General features: G+C 40.7%; 2 protein-coding genes across 2 annotated transcripts in view; one reads left to right on the forward strand and one right to left on the reverse strand.

The window, feature by feature from the left end:
• Window positions 1-1,344: 1,344 nt before the first annotated feature.
• On the reverse strand, window positions 1,345-10,010 carry LOC311271616 (very long chain fatty acid elongase 4-like). The gene is made up of 7 exons (XM_084377370.1): window positions 9,748-10,010; window positions 7,366-7,457; window positions 6,306-6,493; window positions 5,454-5,534; window positions 4,262-4,433; window positions 3,953-4,080; window positions 1,345-2,773 (listed from the first exon to the last, which is right to left on the reverse strand). Exons 2-7 carry the CDS (start codon window positions 7,430-7,432, stop codon window positions 2,492-2,494), a joined length of 918 nt encoding a protein of 305 aa, XP_084233496.1. The 5' UTR covers window positions 7,433-7,457; window positions 9,748-10,010; the 3' UTR covers window positions 1,345-2,491.
• A 31-nt stretch (window positions 10,011-10,041) lies between these two features.
• The window catches only part of LOC311271614 (inactive serine protease 35-like), a gene marked incomplete at its 5' end in the record, with an annotated part of 68,339 nt that continues 53,265 nt past the window's right edge, over window positions 10,042-25,115 (forward strand). The window contains 2 exons of the mRNA XM_084377367.1: window positions 10,042-10,157; window positions 10,407-10,508. Of these exons, the coding sequence (XP_084233493.1) occupies window positions 10,042-10,157; window positions 10,407-10,508 (218 nt within the window). The remainder of the gene's footprint in view (window positions 10,158-10,406; window positions 10,509-25,115) is intronic.

Below are 25,115 nucleotides of genomic sequence, written 5' to 3' on the forward strand. Positions count from 1 at the left end.
AGTCATTTAATTGCTAATGAGATGAGTGAGTGACGGGTCAGGTTTGCAGAGGTTTAACCCCTGCAGACTGACCCTTCCCCCCGTTCCACAGAAGACTGGGTGGGTCAGTCGGCTGTCAGCCAGCCTGTGAAATGATAGGCTTGTGTATCTGCAGCACATTATTAAAGGCAGGGTAACATGTTTGGGAGCCACTGACTTGTTAGTTGCACAGGAATGCATCAACTTCTACATCAAAGTGCACTTGCAGTCGGCCTGTAGTTGGTTTCGCACACCAGAATGGGCCTAAGTTCCATATTATGTGTGTGCATACAGGTATGTGGGCTGTATGCACGTTCCTGCAGCAGCAGGGATGCAGGTTATTATAGTGACCTGCGCTAAATGCCTTTGATAGAAAAGCCTTGGCCCTTCTGCAATCCTCTTAGTCCCTGGCTTAGATCCCTCTGTGTCCCCATGGAGGACATACGCCTCGTCTTACTCATCTCATCCAGTCTATCATTCACATCTACGCCCTTAGACCTCCTTCCACCTCCACCCCGATGCCATGGGTGCAAACAGACAGGTGGTGGTGCAACGGGATGAGATGGAAGATTGCAAAGTACGGCACGATGGAGGGAGGAGGATGTAAAAGTGTCAGGAATAGCAGGACGAGTCTGATCTAAGGCCTTTGGACTGCAAAAAATAAAGATATAATAAAGATAACAGATGAATGATTTAATAGCTGCATTAGTGAATTCACAGTGTGGTGAAGGAGCAAAGGGATGAAGAAATGGGTGGAAAGTATGCAAAAAAATCAACTACGTGTTTGAAATATATTATCCATCATTTAGCGCCAGCACATGCAGGTCTTTTTTGCTCACATTAAAGTTCACGTCATGCATTGTCAATCAACACTATATTAAAACTAACTGTTAGCTAATAAACAGCTAGTTTGAGAGTTTGAGTAGAGACCTGATGGCAGATTAGTAAAGGCTTCTCTTCCAGTGACCTGCTTTCCTGGGTAACTCATGGAGTGACGTGGAAATAAGCTCTTTTGGAGCTAAAGCCAATTTAACCCCAAAGATTAGGACAGATCTGTCTGGACAGGCCAAAGACACACAACCTTCCTCGGCCTCTCACACACAAGAGCCCTTTTCCATCCTGTAGATCCTGGGATGGAGGAGAGAGAGAGAGAGATAAGGAAGGAGAGGAACAAGGAGAAGAGATCTAAAGATGGGGGGGATGGGAAGCTCCGGTGACATTTTGATCCAATGTACCACACTGCTTTAAGGAGCTGATTTAAAGTTAATGTTGCAAGTGCATGGCTTGTGCACGCCGATGCTTACACAAAAACACACAAACATGAACTATGGGGTGCTGACATTGTCTTTATTTCAGTTATATGTGCAGCCCAAAGCTGTGTCGTTATTGATTTGTAAGACAATGAAATAACCATTTGTTTTCTTTAAAATAAAAAAGAAGCTCTTTTCAGGTTTCCCTTCAGTCCTACATGGCAGTGAGACAGTACTGAGCTGAAATTCAATCTCTTATTCTTGCACCTCGGCTACATCGCACAGCAAAAAGAAATAAATCATGAGGACCCACAAAAAGAAATATTGTAACAAAGATGCCCACAAATTTGCATAAAGACTAAAATAAAACTACAGTCCCCTCCCAAAGTGTTTTAAACCAGGGTTTTAATTCACAATGAACACAAAGAAAACGTCTGCGAGTGCAGCACAGTTTACGTCAGATTGAGACAGCAGAGAAATGTAAAGTCCATGACATGTTGGAGTGGTAGATAAGTGTAAATAATTAAAAAGTAGTTCAATACAGTAGATGGCAGTCGTGAGATTTGTAACTTTTTTTTTTTTGTTTGCTAACTTTGCTCAACTCTAAGTATTCGTAAACAAAAATCTCCCCCCTGAACCAAGAAAATAAACCTTTGGTATAAACTTCTGCATGTTCTTTTGTCGGTAATAGTTAAATTCATTAAAACTCTTTTAGAGCACTAGAAAATAAATTAGCATATTAAAGACTATTCAAGCTTTCAGTTAAAACAATACTGGAATCCAGAGTATAAAAGTTGGAGGTGAATTTTGGTTGATAAGTTAATGGATGCTGAGCAGTTTGTAGGCCCTTTTAAATATTTTGGTCCTACTACGGTCCAGAACACAGTTGGACAGACGAGCGCGGAGCCTACGTGGTCAGCATTTTGCTTTTGTTGATTTGAAAAAGAAAAAAAAAAAAACTGTTATGGAAGACAACCAACACCCCTCACTTCCTCTCAAATCCAGAAACCCTTACAGACACATCCACAAACACACACACTGCTACTTTTCCACCTTTCCAAGTTGGTCACAAATCACATCCTTCTACATTACTTGCAGGGAGGATGAAGCCGGTCTGGTTTTGAACTTCTCTGTTTATCTCTTCCCTCCCCTCCCTCCTTCTCTGGACCTTTTAAAACAACTGTCCTCTCTCTGTTAATCGTCGAGCACGCCCTCTTCCTTCTTTACTCCCTTTTCGCTCTTCCTTTCTTTTGCCTCTTCCCGTTCTCCTCCGCTTCCTCCGCTTTGCTGTGACCGTTGGTTACCGCGGAGGTGCCGTTGGCGACGGGCTTGCCTCCCTTGTGCGAGGAGGAAGGTTTGCCTCGGTACGCGTGGTAGTAGAAGTTGGCGAAGAGGATGATGAAGGTGACAGCGTAGCCGATCAGAGCCCACTGCATCCAGGCGGGGAATGGGCAGCCTGTGTAGAGGGAGTGGCCGGCGTGGCCGATGGTCACGTGGAACTGGATCTGGAAATGGTAACAAAAATATATCAATATTATATTATTACCGGATATGAGGCAATACATGATCTTAAGAGTTTGGATGACATTATATCATGATATGCCCAAGGCCGCATTACAGTAAAAGTCTTTAGCAGCTTAGTTATGATCACATTACTGATTATTAATAATCCAAACCTCATTGTGTTAAAGGCGACATATTATGCAGCAGCACTGTATTGCCTCTCTGTCTGAAACGCTCTATTCTAGCTCCTGTCTCTCAAAGACCTCCCCTGAATACTCAGTCTGCTCTGATTGGTCAGCTCACACATGCCTGACCCAAAACCACCAACAACCACAGAGCAGCTGCACTAAATCAATTCTTAAGGAACTGCTAGGCATAAATTGTCTGACATGGTGATGCAGTGTGATGTCACAAAGTCACAGAATTGAAGGCGGGACTGTTGACGAGAAGTCCAGGAGCAGTGTTTTCTGTGGGAGAGAGGAGCTTCTGTTGGCGCAGACTTTGGACTTTAAACTTTCAAGACCTTAACATGTACAAGAACATAAATCAAAAACTTAAGAAAAAAAAAAGCATATGTCTCCTTTAATACTTGAGTACCAAAAGTCAACTCCACAATACTGTCGCAATATCTATATTTGAGCTATATTTTGATATTTGATTTGACTGCCTAGTCCTAGCATATATAAAGTGCATTTGGGGAAATTTTAACGTATTTAGAGATATAGAGATATATATTTTTGCGACATAGCCTACAAATATCACAATATTATTTTAAGGCCATATTGCCCCACAGCCTTAAACACAGTAAAAGCACAATAAAATAACTTTTATGTAACTATGAAATGAACTATCATATAAATAGATAAAAATCTGTACAAATTGTCACATATGTTAAGTGCCTCTGAATAAAACATTAGTGTATTTTAATCAATTTTAACACTATGACAAAAGTTTATCTCATTTTTCTCTTTCTAGTGCTTCCAATCGACTGAATGAGTTAAACACAAAGTCATGACTCAACCAGTAAACAGTCAAATCAGTCTTTATAAAACTGTTATTTTAAGGAGGATATTTCACCAAATCCTGCTTAATTCTGTATACTTTGGTCTGTAAATACACACGTCTGTAATTCTCGCTGAACACACACGCACACAACAACACAGCCCTAAAGTGATACCCACCATCTGGATAATGGTGAGGTATTTCTTCCACCAGAGGTACTTCTGCATCTGAGGTCCCAGGGCTGCCAGGCCGTAGTATCCGTACATGAGCACGTGGATGGAAGAGTTGATGGTTGCACCAAAAAATGCTGTGGAAAGATAAAAGGGCAATTTAGATTAGTATCATATGCGATAGAGATGGTGGTCCTGTTTTTCATAAACGGCTTGCATGCAACTCAGTGCTTGATGCGTCAGAAGTGAAAAGCACAAAGATAAATCTGATGAATTCAACAGCTGAATATCATTAAAAATCAAGATCTTTTCACTCACACTGTCCACCGGGGACCCATTTGATGCCAATCCACCAGAGGATGAACATGGTGCAGTGGTGGTAGACGTGGAGGAAGCTGACCTGGTTGAACTTCTTCCTCAGGATGAAAAAGACTGTATCCAGGAACTCCACGCCTTTGGAGATGTAGTACCACCAGAGAGCAGATGCTATCTGAAGACACAAAACAGGGTGGAGTGAATTAATGCAGCTCACTGTGGTGGATCTTAGACACTGACACCACTGTGTGAGGATAGCATCTTTGATAGATAACAGCTCCAGACTGTAAATTTAATCTGCATACACACTTGTAAAACTCAGTACAGTCCCTCAAGGTCCTTGTTAATCAGCCCTTTACAGCCTCTACCTGATTCCAGTTATGCAGGACAGTTGAGTAAAGAAATATTCCCTATTTCTACTGCAGAGAGCAGTTTTTATTTATCGATGAGGTCTGACAGAAATGAACAAAATACTGAAACACAAAACTAAATCCAGGTTAAAACACACAGTAAAGTCATGTCAAATTGTAGGATCACCGTATAAGAAACAAACAACTGGCCACCAAGATATAATCGGAAAATTGTGTATGATATATAGTACATTTCCCCTAATTGTAGTGCTGTTTCTAAGTGTAATTGGGAATACATTATACATATGCAGCTGTACACATCAGACAGGATAGGATAACAATTCATTCCTCTGGAGAAATGTAATTATCATATATCATATATTCATGTACAGAGACTTGGAAACCAAATATATTGCAGATGTATTCCTTATTAGAAGTCCCATTTTCCCACATATACTGGCCATAAATCACTCTGTGTGTGTTCTCCTCTTTAACTCTTCATTCCTACCAGCCTGACACACACACATGCACAGAGTACACATGGTCGCTCTCTAAGCCACGGTGGCGTGGCATCCTGCCATCATGAAAGAGCGGGGCTGGAAGGTGGAGACGGGGGTGGAGAGTCATGGTGGTGAGACCAATTACTCCCGCCTATCTGAGTGCAGGCCACACCCTGCACTGTCCTGAAATCACAAGTATCACGACTAACTCTGACCTCTCCCTGTTTCTTTACTTCTTCAACCCAAACAAAGCTAAATGCTAGGGTTGCTACCTGTGTTAATCTGTGCACTGACACTGGAAGTGTGTAGATGTGTTATGTGATATGGGTGTTGAAGGGAGCTTACCCTGACTTCGTTGACATCATTGGAGTACTTGACAGGTTGACAGAGGTAGCTGTACCCGGCTGCTCTAGAGCCTAGTAGGAGCTGATGAGAGGAAAGAAACCAAACACAAGTCAGAAAGAGGCTGAGAGGAAAACAGTTGACATTTCCTGTCGTGATCCCTGTTGAAACACTCTTTCTGCAATGGAGGGTGCAGACAAGTTATTTCTTCTAAAATATCCAAGCTCCTTTTTAGGAAGCGATGTTTTGCCAACAAGTATTGAGTTTCCTCTAAAATCAGTGGATTATTAGAAACATCTGAGGGCTATTAGACATTTCAGGGACTGGAGATCATTGCCACAGTAAAACCCATCTGCTCTGCGTATGCAGAAACTGCAGCATCTTATGTTTCATTGGGCGATGTATCACAAAGCATTTCAACATTATTTGCTGTAAAAGAAGTAATTAGATGCACGACCACTTATTAGTTGCTTCATTGAGATACTATGCAGACTAGACTTAGTTCAACCATTTAAATGGCATATTAAATTGGTACAACTGTGAGGTTTTCTGGTCTCTTTATATGAAGTGGCAAGGTTTGTCTCAGTGGGCAGCATCACTGGTGTCTCTACACTATCCTTATTGTCTATGTGCCTCATACAACATGCACAAGTATAATGAAACTCGCAAATTTTTTGGCAAAATGAAAACAAGTGATAGGTGCAAGTAAGCTCCTGTAATTAGAAGAATGAATGAGGACCTTGTTACATATTTGCCACATCATCATCCCTTTAACATCCTGACACAAAACAGGGCTTTATTCACGTTATCTGTCATGAGTACTGCTATAACACACGAGCAAGACATAGTCGTTACCTCTTTGGCGATGTAGAAATTGAGGACCACCATGCTGAAGTTGTAGACTATGAGGGTCTTCCTGAGCGTATAGGGCTGGCGGTCCTGCATGTATCTTGGCCCCGCCCACAGGAAGAGCAGGTACAGGCAGCTGATGGCCAGAGTGGGGAGGGGAGATGACATCATGGGCCACTTCTCCACCCTCTTGTCTGGAGGAAAAAGGGTTAGTTTCAATGGAGGGAGAACATCAGGTATAGTGGTGAAGCAAGTCCACTGCTCTAGCATCGCACTGCTATAATACTGTTGGACTCATTATGGACAGTTTAAAAACAAATGATCAAAATTGACTGGACCAGTGGACTGCTTTTCAAAACCTGGTGCCTACATGTCCCAAACACAGCTTATCCACTGAGTGACATCAGTGGAGGCAATTTATCAGATTACATGCAGCTTCTGGAGCCACAAAAGGCTTTGTACCACTTCTTTCACATATGCAGTATTACTCCCCAAGACCTGTAAGGACTCTTTAATGTGTAAAATTGGTGGAGTTACCCTTTAAAGAACAAGTACAAGTAAAATGTAGTGCGCTTATAACACACTTTTGCCTTTTTTTTCTGTCAGTTCACGTTATTAATTGACTTATCTGCCTTATTGTAAAGATTCAGGGACAGTGCACATAATGTCACTACATGAGTAAAAACCAAGTCCTCAGTTTGACCGTGTTGTCTAAACTACATATTTGGAGGTGAAAACTGCACGTTCAAATGATTAGCTGTGGCTGCTTCCTGGTTCACCTTTGACCTAGTTACATCATTTTCCAATGCAATAAATATATCGTGAGGATGATAAATATATCATGATGACCATATGAAGCAGACTTTTGTTGACACCTCTGGAAAGATAACATGGCCAAACTGGGCACTTCCTTTCTTTCCTGTGCACTCCCCTACCTCTAAAACTAAACTGGTGACTAAAACTTATCATAACCCCCCAAGATTTACCTAATGATTTCTGTAAAGCTGGTAACAAACACAAATGATTTTTCCTATGATGTAGAAACAAGTGATTGTGAAGATCTTACCTGCTATAGTAAGGCTCCATTTGTAAAATTCTACAGTGTCATTCACAAAATGTGTTACAACCTCCATGGCTCTGCCTTTGGTCTCGATTATACTGTGGCAGAGAGGGACAGAGAGGGGGAGAGAGGGAGAGAGGGAGAGAAGGTTCAAGTCAGCGAGAGCCACCCAAATTAAATTACAGGCCATACGTATCATATGTATCCTATCAGTCTAACTAGTAGCATGAGGAGCTGGTTGACGCCGTCATTTTATATGTGTCAGCCTTTTAAACTACCTAAACACATCTCTGCCATGATTAGCCTGAATTTGTTGATGCGCACGTATTCATCAGGCCAAAGCGAACGCTTTCCACCATCCTCTTCAACTGACTCCTCAGGGTGTAGTATGTGAGAAGTGAGAGCCTTTTAGGCCGGGAGTTTGTATTCTACTGTGTCATATGAATTATTCAGCTTATTACAAATGCATGTTTGCAAGTTTATCCATTTACTCTTTTCAGCAGTGCTGTATTCACCCTAAAAGACCACGTTAGGCCTCTATTCACTATTTGAAACAGTATGGTAACATTATCCTCCTCAAGATGCTAATGCGCTTTCCATTGATTCATGTGATTGCTGGTCACAACAGTTTGATATAATTGTAGGAAATAGGATAGAGGATATTGAGCAATTCTCCTGCATCTTTTCCTGACAGTACTGATGATTATTCATCAGAAATCTCATTGTGGTACCAAAAGACATCCCTACAACTTTGCAGCAATATCGATATTGAGGTATTTTGTCAAAAAGTATGTTATTATTTGATTCTCTTGCCAGGTCCTAGCATTTATGAAGTGGTTTTTGAGGAGTTTTCAAAACATCTAGTACTGTACTTATGTACAATTTTGAGGTACTTGTACTTCACTTGAGTAGTTAGATTTTCTTCTGCTTTATACTTCAGAGTCGCCACATCTTGGAAGCAAATATTGTACTTTTCACTCCACTACTTGTATTTGATAACTTTAGTTACTTTGCATGCTGCATCAAAGCTAAAGTAGTGCTTTTTGAAATTAATTCATTTTATCAGCAATCAGATGATAATCAGAAAAACTCTCAATATCAGCTCCAATAATCGGTCAACCTATAGCTCACAGTATAAACATACATGCAAATACATGTGCAGTTTGCTTTTACTTGTATTTTTGATACATATTTAAAGACTTTTACTCAAGTTTTAGTCATATTGGTGACTTTCACTGTTACCAAAGTAATATTTTAACATGAAATCTTTACTTTTAGTCAAAGTATGATAGTAGCATGACAGTACATCAAGACAGACAGACATGTGCACATCATTAACATTAATTAAGCAGCATTACATAACAAACAGTTCTCATCCACCTGGCAGCAGGTGTCTCTATATTAATCTATAATTAATCCGATGTGTCACATCAGCTGCCCTTTAAATAATGAATTGCTCTGTATACAGTGACTGACAGCTGTCCAACGATGTGTGCCCACTGACAGCACAGTGTTGGGAGTGTTTTTGCAGGAATATCTGCACATGGGTGTGAGGCACCACATGGTCTGCAGAATGGACGCCTGCAGGACTTCATCAGAGCCACTGAGGGGGTTTACTTTGGTGGCAGTGGGCCGCGGAGGGAAATGAGATAGAGAGGGTTAACCGGGTTTGTGCGCACACACAAAAAGGCAGGGGCGCATGTGTCAGCAGGTTTCGCTTGGACCGCTCAAGAGGCTTAAATTCAATTGATCAACGAGCTTAGATGTAGGCCCTAAGTACAAATGCCCAACGACCCACAAACCTGCGTGATGGTTATCTGCCTATATGCGCTATGGCACACTACAAAAAAGCCCTGATCATGAAGAAAATGGGAGCATAAAAACTCTGGGAAAAAAAATCCACAGTGTCATTTGCAATAATAGGCTAACACAACATTTAAAAAAAACCAAAAAAAAAAAACCTTACAGATAGCTAAGTTTAAAATAGGACTTAGCTCTCCTAGAGCCAATAAAACAATTTGCACGTTTAATTTGAGCTGTGTGAGTCTCCCCATGGCTTAGCCTAACAGGTGGGTGTCTGATAGGTGCTCAACACCGAATGAACGAGAACAAGATTAGCAAGAATGCTATATTTAAAAAAAAAAACACACACACACACACAAAAAAACCACACACGAAAAGTGTCTCACACGACCCACGCAGATATAATTGATATGTCGTGGACAAAGGGCTGGGCTCTGAGGCACGCTGGCGTCTTAATTACGCCCTAAAATAAGCCTGAAAGCCGGGAGTTAGCCGTTTTTTATGAAAATGTAACCGCTATAAAATACCTTTAGCATGCTAAAAGCTACATCACGGCAGCACAGCACGTTAAAAAACGATACTTACGTCCTCGATATTTAAGAGCGTGTAATGACATCCGGTGCAATTTGATGCCCAACTCCTCTCAGTCACCGCTCCCGCTCCTCTTCTTCTCCTCCTCCCTGCTCCCTGCCGTCACCGCTAACGAGTTTCTACACCGCACCGGTTACAGTTCGACATTAAACAGCAATTTGGCAAGAAACTGGACAAGGCAAGTGAAAATCTATGACTAAGATAGGCCAATTATGCATTCAGTCCGCTCAGCCGCATCATCTTCTCGCAATCTCCTAGACACCGAGGGGAAGCCAGGTGCCACTGCGCATGCGTGGGGAAATTCACTCCCGTGTCTCGCGTGTGAAGGGTGGGCAGCGGCAGACGTTGGCGGATAATGGCCGCCAGGTCGCCAGTGACAAAAGACTTTCTTCAGTTCATCCTCGGTATTTATAACTACTGTTTAACTACATAACTAATTAACCAACACACTGTTAGGCTTATTAACTGCCTAAATTCTACTTTTTTGTGGAGAGTAACACGCACTTTATGCTTGTTTGTGTATGCTACAAAGCTAGCTTAACATATGTGTCCACATCCTCTAATAATAGTCTTATCTGCATCCTTTTTTCTTTGGCTGGTATCTGGTGATAGATGTCATCCCCCTCTCATCTCTTCTCGGTTTCTTCCACTAGATGGAGCTGTCAGGCTATCTTCTTCAGCTCACCTGGCCCCCTGACACTGACAGGGCCTCAGGACAGATTTGGTTTCTCTGAAGGAGGCCTGACTCTGTTGCAGTAAGTCAGTGGAGTTCCTGCTTTTGCTGTAGTCCGCCCAAACATCCTGTTAGTCAGTCAGTTCAAACTGCAGTACCCTCACTGGCAGAGTTTATTAAGTTAGACTGCCAAACGTCCGAGTGAAATTTAGTTATGACTGGCCTTCTTGAAGTGCCTGATCCGCAGTACATCCAGGGTCTTATGGCACAAAGGTTTCGCCATGCAGTATACCGTGCCATCGCTCTGTCCTTCCCAAGTGTCATATTTGGACTTGCTCATACTTGGACTTCCCATGGACGATGGTGACAGATCCAACTGGACTTCGCTAACCTGGATGAAAGACTAAAGAGCTGCTAGAATCCAAAACAGTAAAGAAATGGGAGTCTGTGTGCGTGGAGGAAAGAGTTGGTCCCCACAAGACTATCTGCTTGCCATTTCCCCACAAATCTGAGGCGAAAATCTATCTACTGAATCCTGCTAAGGACAAAAGCATTTGCATGAACCAAATCTCATAAATATAGTGTTTCAGAATAGATTTACACAAACACCATGAATGAGTGCTGCCTTTGCTTTTGGCTGTAGCTCCGTTAAAGATCTTCGCGTATTGACATTTGTGGTTTAGCAGCGGATTCACATCATATCATGCATCAAAGTATTGTAATTATCCATCCTCAATTTGGCATGCTTGATAAAATATGCAAATTCAATGCTAAATTCTCTGTGCACACCACAATGAACGCAGTAAAAAAGCTGTTTCGAATGGCACAATTTATTCCAGATTTGCCTTGATGGTTCAGTTCATGACTGCAATTGCACTGTAATTATGGTACTTGCAGCTATTTGCTCAGAAAACAGAAAACCCTTCATTTCTAAAATTGACAATCTGAAGAGCGTCCTCCCCTCTCGCCTACTTTGTTTTGGAGAAGAGGTTTGGTGTTGGAGAAGAACATTTGAAGGGTTCAGTTGTGAAAACTGATACCTACATTTTTATTTTTTGCACTCAATGGAAAATAAATCAAGCTGGTGCTGGGTTGTTTTGAAAATGTGCCTAAATCTTTTTTTAATTTTTGTATTCCTAAATCATGCTGTGCACTCCAGGGAATTATGTATTCACTCTTCATTTATATCTGAGAGATCATTGAGGGGTGACCCTCATTAAAGGGGCACTAAGAAGTTTTGGAGAAGAAATTAAAACTTTAACAATGACATTGAAACAATTACAATACAAAGAAAAGCAGTAAGACAGCAAAGGGGTCTAAAATAGATAATGGAATCCTGCAATCAGCTGATAACAAGCCATCAAAAACTTTATGATTATGGAAGATAATTTGCCGGATAAATTAAATGTAAAATAAAAATACAGTTATGTTAAACAATTACAAGTAGAGGTTGGGAAACATTTCTAAAATGGCCGAAAGTATGAGTGTATAGATATTAAGGAGGTGCTGTGTTTTGTTCCATGAGTGGTGTACTAATATCAGTCAAACTGGTGTTGGTGTATTCGTATGCTGTTTTTGCAAATGAACTGACTTGATTTGTCATTCAGTATGTCTCATAGAAGCACTTCTTGTAGGTTAATAGGTTGTAACACAAAAGAGAATAAACAAGTTCTTCACAAAAAGCAAAATGGGTTCACGTGATTGAATTAAGTTGACAAATGGACTGCAACTTGTTTAGGCCTGCAGATGTAGACATTGTGTATTGATGTTTGCCACCTACAGGCCAACTACGGCCCGTATGCTCATGACATGCAGGTCACAAAAGTGTACATACTGCGGGTGCTATGTCTACATTTCCAGCTTACACTGCTGCTGGTATCACTTTCCCATCCATTAGGTGGTGCAAGTTGGCATGACTGGCTTGAACAGAATTTAAAAAAAACTCCAGTGTATTTTTTGCCAAATTCACCTGCCTGTCTGCCTGCACACTACTGGTCTCACCTCCCTCGCATGCAGAAACGTTCATATCTGTGTGGTCCTCGTACCAATTTAGTTTGGAGAGATTCAGAGTGCGGTGAATGCAGAATTTGAAGGAGGCACGTTGGCGGTCCTATAATCACAAATGTCATGACTACCGGTCTGAAGTTCCAACGACCACATCACGGCAACCTGGGAGATTGGTTTGGCTGCAGACTGCCACTTGAATAAATACACTTAATATTAGACGAGCCCTGAATAGTGCACTAACAACTCTTGGCTGTCTTACGGTAAGGCAGAGTTTCTGTGTGAAGTGGTTTGAGTCATGTGGCATCAGGAAAGTGAGTCCCATTGAGCTGCGGTTGCTCAGATTGCGGGTGTCTACAAATTCTGCATAAAGAGACAATTTAAGATTAATGGGCTTATTATATAATGTGAGTCAGATAATTAAATAAAGATATGTTAGATAAATGCTCTGTCGTGCGGTAACGGAAATTCTTGCATTTCTTGAGTTCAAATATAATCATGAAAAATAGGTTTGAAGATTAAGTGGCATTTTTTGGTTAAAGACGTGGAGAAACTTGGTAAGGCGATCTAGAAATCAGATATTCAAGTTGACGGAAATTAAAAAGAAGAAGACGGAGACATCTATTGCTATTTAGGGCATCGAGTATTTTACCACAATAAAAGCACCGAACAGTATGGAGCCAAGCATACATTCCTTTAAACATTGATGTATGACCTAAAGGAACACTGGCATCATTAAACTGAATGTACCGTAGTATTTATTGTATTATTATTCCTTTATAAAACTGGTAGAAGTTTATAAGGGCTTCATGATTTTTCAATATTATCATTAGGGAAGCATGTTGTACTACCACAGAGGTTTGATTCTCATCTTGGAAGGCACCAGTAACATTACTGACCTTATAAAATATTAAAGCAAATGCTTCTTCTAGTGCCTGTATCTGAATGTGCTCTTCGTGTGTGTGTGAATTGGCAATATAGTAGAGTTAAAATGTCATGTGTTTGTGAGTGCACTTCCTGTTTCTACCCTTCCTTTTTTTCTCCCTCTAACTTCTTTTCTGTCCTGTCTGCTCTGTCCCTTACCTCGCTGCACTCCTGGGCTGCATATTGAGTTTTCACCCCTTGTAAAGTTTGCGTCTGTTAGTCTTATATCCTCTTTATCACTCTTTATGGTCATCATATTTCATTCTACATCTGGCAGTACCATTTTCAAAAGGGTAAACATTTCACAGTTTCCAATGCAGCGAAGCCAGAGCGTAGCCATCTTTTTTTTTTTTTTTTTTTTCAGCGCCCTAAGCATCCATCAGATACATTACCTTATGATTTATGCTGGAACACGCTGTGCACACAACCACCGAAATCTCTGTAAGGGAAATTTCCCTCTGTAGGGCACATTCACAGCCAACCACCTGGGACAAACCATTTTTCCACATACCTCTGGAGCAGTGCACTGCTGTGAAGAAAAAAAAAGCCTTTTGCGAGATTTTTCCAAAACACTCTGCGAGTAAGGGGGTCACACTCTTCACACAGGCCTCCTGTAACTGGGATAGGTGGGAGGTCATAATTGTGCAACATTAAGTATATCTTTAATACTAGAAGATGCACATGTACATCCAAACATCTTTGATATGAGCAATTTTTGATGATGTTCCAGAGTAGTATAGATAAGAATAACTCAGTCAAGATGTATTCTGAAGTCCTGCCTCTGTTTCAGCACGTGCGGCCAGGAAATTACAAGCTCAAAGGAGATTTGGCTGTATGTATACTTACTTTTCTGAATGGTTTCTCCGTGTATATGTATTGTGTAGGTATGCACGTGAAGCCATGTGTGAAATCTGTTAGTTTATAGCCGTGTCTGCACAATGCACATGAATCCTAAATCTTTGCACGATGATTTAAGTTTTTGTTTTGGGTTAAACACAGCAGATCGTATCATTCTCTTTTGCAGAAAAAGTGCTGCAATTTCCCTTAAACGACCGAATCCGAGCTCCTTTAATTAACGCTCCTGCCCATAACTACAATTTCTCCAGTTGCATCTAATTGCAGTGGATCGTTTTCTTTCACAGTTTCTGTGTAATCTGGATCAGGTCCGTTCCATTGGAGTCTTTTCAGATGGCTTTAATTTGAAAGGCATATGCATCAGGCTGAAATTTAACTGGCCTCATTCGGTAGCTGATCCCCTCTGTCTATAGTGGCTCACTAGATGTGGCATTAGGTCACAGCTTGTGCCATTTTGAGGATAACGTGGCTTCTTTTACAGCTTCCCATAAAAACAGGATTTGAGCAGCACACATATATATGTACTCTACATGTGCACACTCTGTGTTGTCCTCATTTGGCCTCTGTGTCAGGGGAAACCCTCCCCCTGTTGTAGTGTGTGGCCAGAAGTGCCCAGGGCCCACATGCAGAAAGTACCTCAACACAGGGCCGACGATGGAGCACCAATTTTCCTGTTATTCTGTTAGTGTTATGGCTTTCTTTCTTTCTTTCTTTCTTTCTTTCTTTCTTTCTTTCTGTCTTCCTGTCTTTCTGTCTTTTCTCACATTTACTGTGTTATGCTTCCCGTCTCTCAACCCCAAACCGTTTTCATACATCATCGTCTTTCCGAGGCAGTTTCTCTTCTGTTTTTCGTTTCATTTTCTTCCGCATGTCATATGTCCATCCACAGTATTTAGTGTACCTTTCCATGCATGCACACTCACACGCGGTTGTTTTTTTAACCTTTATTTATGCCGGGTAGGTTGGCTGGGCATGCAGCACCACCCTGAAAATTAAATGTAATGTGGCAGTATAAATGGAAAAGAATACGACAATAAACAAACAGAAAGAGAGCAGTATGGGGTGATTATTTTGAATTGTCTTGAAATTACAGAGGGCTATAAGTGCTTTAATTTTTAGGTGGCCTCGCAAATAAATCCAGTAAAAGTATCTTTACTAAATGGCTTCTCGTAAATGGTTTCTGACGCATCAGTTAGTCATGCAGCAAGTTCAATATGAAGCATAGTTCCAGAGAACTTGTAAGACTGAATAAGATGGCTGTTCTGATAGGAGCTTCTTAAGATAAAAAATGCCAGTAATTATTACATCTCACATGCAGGGAGGGCCAACCTACCTTATCATTTCAAATGGTGGGTATTATAATTACTATAAGTAGTGAATCTCAGTGCAGAATGGTTAACTCAGTTGAAGGGTTTAAGTGTGGAGGCAGGACTAACTGCTTCATCAATCCTATTCTGACGACTCAGACAGAAGTCAAGATATAGTCACAGATTACTGTCTTAATGATATTCTGTTTTCTTTCTGAGTAACATATTTTTTATTTATTTTAGTATTTTATTTTATATACACGATAATATGGGTGAGGCCTAAAGTAAACCCCTGTGGTACACCTTAGTAACAACCATATGTACCCATTCACTGATGTCTTAGCTCTCTTGCGTCGTTTTCGGCTGCATCAGGACGCTGTTTTTCAGCAACATGTGACAAAAACACACGGTCCACTACCTGCTCAACACCAAACCGCAGACAGACACAGTTAACAACTAGTTGGTGAACATAGTGGAGCACTTAACAGCCAGTAATTTCCTTCATGAGTTAGTAGACACCAAAAACAGACCTAAAACAAAGTGAATATTGGACATAGATCCATCGCTGAGCAAACAAGTTTGGCATATCAACTTTAGAGGTCACGATATGTCAATGTTGACTTCACAACTTGTTTCCACCTCCTTCAAGTAGCCAAAAAAAATCCCAATCATTGCAGGTTAAAAGCCTAAATACAGAATTTGTCTCAGAGTGTTTGCATTTTCAGTCCTAGCTTTTTAATGGATGGGAAGAAACGACTGCAGACATGAAAAAAGCTCTTTTCTTCTAGTTTTTGTAATATGCACATGGAGCATTATTGAGACAAAAAGGAACCAATAATGCATGGCAGCAAAAAAAGTGAGGAGGTTGGCCTGCTAGGTGTGTAGTCAGTCTGTTGAAATATTTAGCTAAAGGATATATAAGCCATTATGCATGCATTGTATATGTTACCCAGTTAGCACAATATTAGTGGAATATGCTGTCAAACATAGCCAGCTGAATGAATGAAATGGCCTGTTAGCTAATGAGTTTTTATGCTGACTTCCTCTGAAACATGCATACTGTCTGACCAAAATGTACCGCAAAAGTTAATATTTTTCAACACATTCCCTCAGGAATGAATTGACCTCTGTTTAACTAGCAGACATACACAGAATGAGGCCATATGCACACATGCACAAACATACAGATATCCACACTGTGATAAAAGGAGTGAGCATGTCTGTGCGTACATTTTCATTTCTCTCAAAATGTGTGTTATAACTGAAGTGAGCTTTGACAGGTTGTGAGATCATTACCTCAGATAGCACTGAAATAACGGACTATATGGTCGACTAAAATATTTTCATTACCTGTAGTACAACCTGTCAGTAACAGATGAGTGCAATCCATGGTCGTAACACAGCAGAAGAAGATGTCAATGTGTGTGTGTGTGTGTGTGTGTGTGTGTGTGTTGGACTGCTTGGCCTGCTCTCTTGCTCTGAAATCTGAGTCTCCAAGCTGCAGCCTCTGTTAATAAGGAAAGACATTCTTTGTGCTCTATGCAGTGATCCTAAAAAACTTGTTTGTCATGCACTTAATGAAAAGTGGGTATGTTAAATAGCGGCTGAACACGCCACTGAATGTTGTGAAGATTGATTTTCGTGCGAAATAGTTCTCCAAATTTAATGATGTGTCGTATCTGTTTGTTATTGTGAGCCTCTACTATATTCTCTGTAAGCCCGTGGCGTTGTCATCATGCTTTGTTCACAGCACAGTTAATAACACTGTCGACACAGCAACAAATGCATCCCAATAAACTCATAAAAATCCACTTAGTGTTCAACTACCTACAGTATATTAACAGTGTTTTTAAATACTGTGAAAAACTGTTAAAAGCTCCCCATTAGCTCACTTTACAAGCCCCTACAAAGTGATGAATGTGCAGTCCTGACGCGAACAGTATTGCTGTCTGTGTCTATGAGTATGATAATATTTTGAGGGAAAATATTTTCCTCCTTAGTCAAAAGCTAGCTGAAAGCAGTTACACTTTGTTCACTGACTTGGCATTAGTACAGGAAATCTGATTCCCAGGGTTTTTCCTTGCTGGCACCCAGTGCCGCCTCTTATTTTGACTGCGTTTAGCAAGGTTTGTCACAGTGCACGGTGACTGTTGTAAAGAAAATCCATAAAAAAAGTAGCCAGCACAACACAAAACAAGTTATTAGATCAGTTTTAGTGTTACAAGAAGTTGGAGGTGTAGCCAGCAGAGAGGGTCTGCAACTGTGGCCTGGAAAGCAAGAGTCAACACAAGGCACTTCCAGCTCAATGTGGTCACTAATTATATTTACAGCTGGTTAAGGACCATCTCTGCCAATAGGCCCGTAACTGGGACATGGTAAATGGGCAGATGGATGTAAATTTGGTTGAGCTCTCCTTTCTGGCCTGTTTTTTTTTGTTCCAACAAACAGACACACGTAATGAGGAAATAAGAAATAGGGAAATCATTAATAGTAGTGTCAAAGGTTTACAGAATGTCCTAATTTGAAAATACATTGTTTAACATAATGCTGTGTGCTTGCTTTATAATTAAGTTTATTAAGTTTATAAATAAACTGCAAGATAGTGGACACAAACATTGTAAGAGTAAGAATCACAGATAGATACAAATTCACTTCACTTATAAAAATGTATAATCTGATTTATTATTGTTTCTTTTTACTGGCCTTTTACTGTTTTTTTCTATTGTCACGTCTTCATGTCACATGGGCCTTTGGTTAGGTAGATGTAGAGACCGATTGTTATCACTTGGCTGATATTATCAGCTAATGTTCGTCTTTCACAGACAAGTCGTTATCGACCCATACGTTGCCTGATATGTGCAGTTATTTCTGTAGAAAATGCAAAAAAAGATGCTTTGAGTAATTTTCTAATTATCAAATCCAAAAGTGTTTGATAGCCATATTTGAGGGATCGTTGTAAACGATGTTGGCCGATGCATTATTATAAAAAGGTAGTGGACCTGTGAGAGACAGATGGTCAGACTTGTGGTTGAGGCCGAGACGTAGTGACTTTCAGTTGTGGTATGAGTCAAACTTCAACAATGCTGGCTCTTACAATTCCCATAATGCAACTCAATAGCACGCTCTGCATTTTTTACTGCCCTAATCTTTCAAACCCCTTGCCCCTAGTTCAGAAGAAAGGTCTGCGGTCAAAGTCTCAAACCTAAATCATGATAACATCATCAGGGTTATTTTTCTCATGCTTTGAGACCGTCATACAACTGCTGAAAAATACTCTCAATGACGAGTGCTCTGACCTTTGTGTGTAAAGTCACTGTAGTGCACCTTTCTTAGTAAGCAAGTTGCTTTCCTTTCCTTTCTTGTCAGAGATGTTCATGGAGCTGAATCCCCTCCGTCACACACTTAAAATCTGCATCCATGAGTATCTCCCTCATTGCTCTTGTAATGGCGACACATTTCCAATCCATCACATTCAGTACACTTCATTTTTTCGTATTCCCGCTGTGACAACGCTACACACTTTAAACCTGCTTATATTAGTATGTAGTTTGGAATTGGGACAGCATTAGTTGTAGGTAGGGACTGCAGGTATAGCAGTCGGTAGTTAATCCTCTGCCCCAGAGAGCTCAAAGCCTCTCAGCACTGTCACGTTCTGTTACTGTTAATCTGAACTGGATGCACTGCCAAGGGGCTGACCCACTGCCTGTGACCCTGCCACAGCTGAGGTCAGTGTCTGACGTCACTCCGAGAGGCAGGGTGAGCTGTGCCAGTGCGCTGTACTGTGAGAATTACCTGGGTCTGAAATACCAGTGACCTTAGATAACATTTTGAAACTGCACGGCTATTTGGTCTATAATTTTAATTATTTCCACATTTCAAAGGCATGTAAATAAATGAAATGACTTCTAAAAGGTATTTATTTTTGATGGACACGCTGGGGTGAGTTGTTAATATGCGATGGACATGGTTGCTGAGAAGATAGACAGCAAGAGGAAAGCACTTTGAGACAGAGGCAGCGACTGCTGCTTTGCACCAAATAGGCAGACACTTTGTGAAATGGCTGCATCGAGGAGGCAAATTTGAAACAGTTGTTTTCAGGAAGGAATTCAGTTGTTTGAGTGGGTCTTATTCAACAAATTACAGCCACTCAAAACTGTGTGGGCTTATATAGCCCATGTGTGCACAGAATACACCAGGCATGTTGGTATTTTGTAGTCTCGCAGCACTGTGTCAGCGCTGGAGAAAGGTCTGCGTGTACCCGTTATCATTCTGCTAAAATGGAAAAAACGCTCTGGCTAGTTTGTGTTCTTTAAACAAATCACAATCGTCTTGGGCGGCACAAGCCCAGGATGCAGCAAAAGAGTGTCGGGGGGAACTTGTTTTGGTGAAACACTTGCAGGTGCAGAGGTGAGCCCTGTCATTAAAATGGCTAAATCTGAAAAAGAACAGGTAACAACTGCTAGCTTGTTTATGTTTACGTACCGTAAGCAACCAGGTTAGAGTTAGGGTAACATGTCATTTTCAGCACGTGGGTTGCTAGCTCAGAGGTTTTTGTTGTTGTTTCCTGTTACTTTGACTTATGGCTTGAATTAAGGCCGATGACAAACTTTTATGCAAAGAGCCTTCACTCACAAAGGAACAAGTCGAATTTATGTAACGATAAGCCCACGGGTCGTAGGGTCAAACTTTAGGGTGAAATAGAATAAAGTTGTTGACTTTTTGGGTATTGAATTGGCAAAGACCAGACGTGGCTCCTCCTCTGCTCATAGAACCAGGGTTATGATGCATAACCTTGAAAAATATCCTGTAACTCATAATGCAGTGTGCAGAATGAAATAATCATTTAGTTTGTGCTTTAATGAACAAGCCAGATGTCTGTTTAAACATCCTTTATGAACTGCCTGGGTCCTGCCAAGTATGAAGACAGGATAAGTACACCTCATGACTTACTCACTCAGAAGTAACTCTCCCTCTGTGCACTGGGGCTTCCCATTATTCACCCAAATTGTCCTAAAATTGCCATGAGTCCCACAAGTTCCTGTGTCCAGTCAGTGTGGGACAGGCTTACAACAACATATTTGTCATCTTCGCCAACATTACTCACTCATGGAAACGCTAAAAGAGAACCGCAGGAGAAAAAACTTTGAGCAGGAATTTCTATTTGATTTTGAATAAATATCTCATTTGCATTTGACTTGAATACACAGCATTATTATTATTAAAGCGAAAACAGATGCAAAGTCGCAAAGACAACCAGAACGCTAATGCTAACAGACAGAAAAGAACATAGACGTTGGTTTCTTTTTGTTCCTGGCTTTCTCGGAGCTCCTGGTTCGTTTACTGGCAGCATCAGGTGAATGCCCATCCGTTCACTTTTTATGTTGTTTTCTTTGCCTCCTCTGTCAGTCCTGTTCCTATTTTGGTTGTGTAATGGCAGACGCACTTCCTCTGTGTCATAAATCAAGACTTCGTTTTTCTGGGGAAAATACTGCTCGGCGGCTGACTATTGCACGAATATCATAGTGAAAGTAAAGCTAATAGGGAACCACTCTACATGCAAATGGTGTCATTACAGCCTATAGAGGATAAGCTTAAGCAAAAAAGTTGTCTATTTCCACTTAAATCTCTATTTAGTAAGCATCCCCTTTTATTTCCCACTGTGAGAGTGATCAGATAACTTATTAGAAGTATATGTCCGGTTAGGTTTTCCAGTTACTCAACATGCTGGCTCATTATCTTACTGGCAGTCCCAAATGAAACAGAGCCATCGCTAATGTTATTTGTTACACCTGTCCGTTGCTATGAAAAGTCAAAATACAACACACACACAACTTTTAAATATCAACATCATCCTGCCATTCATTCAGGGCTGTTTGATTGGCTGCCATGAATCACAGATGTTGCATGATTGTTTTTCCTGCCCCGTAACCGATGGCTAAATGTCTGAGAGGAAATCTTTCAGCAGCTGCAGCTCATACGCCTCTGCTGTCTCTGCTCGCTCATCACAAACCACACCTTGAAAAACCACCTGGAACGTTCACCTTAACTTACTGTGTGTCTGTCACGTGGCATCTGCAATCCTCGAATGTGATGGGATGGATGGTGTGTGTGGCACATCATGGGTGTATTATTCGAGCTTGTGTGTTTGAATGTGTGCCTCTTTATGTCCATCTTGTTATTGGTATCACCTTTATTTTGAATGTTTCATCCGTGTGTGTGTGTCTAAGCTCGGTCTGTGTTAGATCAGACGAAGTATGCGTTCGCCTGGTTGTAAATTTGGAGCCACTTTAAAGGCCGGTCTGCTTTAGATTTTGGACATCCTCAGCACAGAGCACAGATTAAGCTTACCACAAACAAGCCCTAAATGTCATGGACAGGATCTTGGATAATATCTTGGACATTATGTATCTTATGTTGTCTTCATTTTGTTATTGATATGTGTCTTAACTATGTGTCAGGACTGCTAGCTGCATGGCTAACTGGAGCTGCCATCAGCTCAGTTAGCAGTTAATCTGAGGACTTGCTACCCCCTAATTGTTGAGTATGAAGTCAACAGATGGCCTTTTTTTTTTTTCTTTTACATATTGCACCTTTAATAAGTACACCGTATGAGGGAATGGATGAAAGCATTCATTAAAACACAAGTTATCTGCTTTTAAATGCTAAACAGGATGTTGCCGTTTTCCTGGTTTGGCTTGAAAACAGCCGAGATCGAAAAGCCTGCCTGTGACAATTAGGTGGAAATTTCCAAGCCGTTTTCCCCAAACAGAGATTGCTTTGGAAATGTAGAACAGAACAAAAATCCCCAAACTTTCCCCTGTAGGATCTGGCCTCCGACACTGTTTGAGCTATTTACCATATCTAAGGCTGCATACCATACGTCAGCCTGCGCTGATTTCAGATATTCGTTATCATTCAGAAGGGGACGTTTTCAGCTGGGCAAGATGCCAGATGTACAACATGAACGCACAACATATTTATGTTTCATTACCGTGACTCTTTTTATCTGGATTATGATCCAACACATGTGAGTATAGTAAAGCCAAAAATACAATGAGCCTGTAAGTCACATTTTATGTTTACAGAATTCATCATCACAGCCGGTATCAGAGACTAACCAGTCTGTGGCCTTTCTGCTAAGAGTTAAATGTGCAATTCGAACAGGGATTTGTTTGAAGGACGCAGCCTATCCGTTTCAATCATAATGGATCAACACAAAACTGGTTGCATTGCTGCTTTTGAATGCCATTTTTAAAAAAGTCTTTGTTGTTTGTGGCCTGGGATTTAATTTTAAAGCTTTGCATTTAAGCAGACATCATTAGGGTTTCTGTCTTTAAATGTTTTCAAAGGGGCTTTTTAGTTGTTTATTCTCTAACCAGGGTTTAATTTTTTTGTTTTGGTTGTCACTCCCTGTTGTCCTAAGGCCCATTGGATGCTACACAAACACATTATGTTGTTAGTCTGATGACTCACATTATGTTGTTCTTGCAGTTAAACTTACAGCTAAAAATATGTTGTCCTCGGTGTGCGTGAATAAAAGAAAACGTGAGACTGGTAACAACTTTTGAGAGTGTGTATGTGCGTGCTTCTTCATGCTGTGTGAAAAGATGTTTGTTGGATATTTTTTTAGCACGTTGCCAGCTGCTTGACTAACCCCACTCTAAATTACTCTTACCTACACAGTGTAAATCTGTCGTGTAATGTTTAATTAGAGGCTGAGTAATGTTAATTGCTCAGATTCAATTACACCAGATAAGTAAGTTAATTGATCCTTTCCTGACCAGTTAACCGAAACCTCTGTTATGGTTTGTGTGATTGCGGCTGTGGGGAGAACATGATCAGCATTCTTCTGGATGATTTAATCTCTCGGGTTTTATTTAGCAACAAAGAAGAAGATTTACATGGGAGAGTCAGTCCTACAGAGACACATCGAGGAATGGTTACATTTTGGGAAATACATTTATTTGATTCTTGCTTAAAGTTAAGAGAAGATCAATACCACTTTAACATGTGTACAGTGATTATGAAGGTACAGCCAGCAGCTGGTTAGCTTAGCTAAGCACAAAGACTGGAAACAGGGGGAAACAGTTAGCCTGGCTCTATCCAAAGCTAAAAAAAATCTGCCTACCAGCATCTCTAAACCTAACTTTAGAGACGTTATAACTTGTTTATTTATTTATTTTTTATATAGTTTATTTTTCACATAAAACAAAAGTGAAAGCTGTGTTTCTTCAATGCAGAAGTCTCTCTGGAAACTGCAGGAAGTCATCACACCCGGACAAGAAATAGTCCCACTCGTAATAACAGTAAAACCCTAACATACCATTTTTACACTTCAGTTACTTCAGTACCTTTTATTGAGGTAGATTTAGTTATTTTTGGACAGAGTCAGACAAGCTGCTGACCCCTGTTTCCTGTTGTTGCGCTAAACTAAGAAAAGTTAAGCTAAACTAATTGACTTCAGGCTGTAGCTTGACACTCGGTGTATTTCCAAATGACTATTCCTTTAAATGCAATTTCACCATTTTTGTTAGCAAAATATATACTGATAAATTATCTTGCCAAATAACGGTACATTTATATTATTTATTATTCTGATGAATAGAGCTGATAATATGAAGCTTAACAACTTTCCTTGTCTTAATAAGTGCAGCTCTACACACTCATATATAGTAGGTTTTTGTATGCACCTTTGCCCCGGCAGCTCAGTCGGTAGACCGTGCACCCCATGTGCAGAGGCTGCAGCAGCCCAGGGTTCAAATCTGACTCGTGGCCGTTTGCTAAATGTCATCCCCCCTCTCTCTCCCCTCCCGTTAGACTGGAAAGCCAAAGATGTCGTCACTGGCGTGGACATTTGTTTTCAGTTTCAGAGAAAGACAACAAGCTGATCTTTGTTGTAATAATGATGTTGTTCTGTTCAAAGCTGTATAACATCAAATAATTCGTCTTTCCCTTCTGTCTTACCCTCAGGTGTGAATAAACGACAGGTTATGAGATGCGAAACTGTGAAATTATCAGTTATCTTAATGGTATCGGCAGTGGGACGCAAAAACTTTGAGTTATAGGTATTGGCTGAAAAAGAAATCTACATCGTGCATGAAAAGAAGATATCATCTTGAACTAAAAAAATGATCCCTTCCCCAGGATGTGAGCTTTAGTTGACAGAACTCTGTTTATGAATATGCATTCAGCCTTTTAAATCAATACACGTGTGGGAAATAAAATAGCATGTGAGACCTTGACGGGCAGGCAGACAGTGTTTCCTCGGGGAATGGGATGATTTTGTTTTTCCTGCTGAGATGTTTTCAAAATGACACACTTCAGATTATGTCCAATGAATCTGGAAAGCAAAAACAGCGATTCGAAAGTGTTCCACGACACGACAACATGTTTTAAGTTAAAGATTAAGAGAGGCCATATCGGTCACTGTTAAAACCTGTGCTTGACACAATAAACTATTGTCTCTCTGAAATTTGAAACAGCATGTGTGGAGCGATTAATGCCAGTCTGCCATTCATTCTTCTGCCAGTACTGTTCCTGATGAATTATTGATTAGGTATGAGAGCTCTGAAACACACAGCTGTTATTGGACTGGTGGG

This window comes from Pagrus pagrus (genome assembly GCF_965226575.1).
Source record: "Pagrus pagrus genome assembly, chromosome: 16".
NCBI lineage: Eukaryota > Metazoa > Chordata > Actinopteri > Spariformes > Sparidae > Pagrus > Pagrus pagrus.

What these genes read in the sequence shown, in the direction of transcription:
- LOC311271616 (XM_084377370.1), bottom strand. Translation starts at nt 7,432, where the DNA reads ATGGAGGTTGTAACACATTTTGTGAATGACACTGTAGAATTTTACAAA. An exon ending in ATGGGTCCCCGGTGGACAGT is followed by an intron (nt 4,081 to 4,261) that starts GTGAGTGAAAAG and finishes ATCTTTCCACAG; the next exon opens with CATTTTTTGGTGCAACCATC. An exon ending in ACCTCACCATTATCCAGATG is followed by an intron (nt 2,774 to 3,952) that starts GTGGGTATCACT and finishes TACCATTTCCAG; the next exon opens with ATCCAGTTCCACGTGACCAT.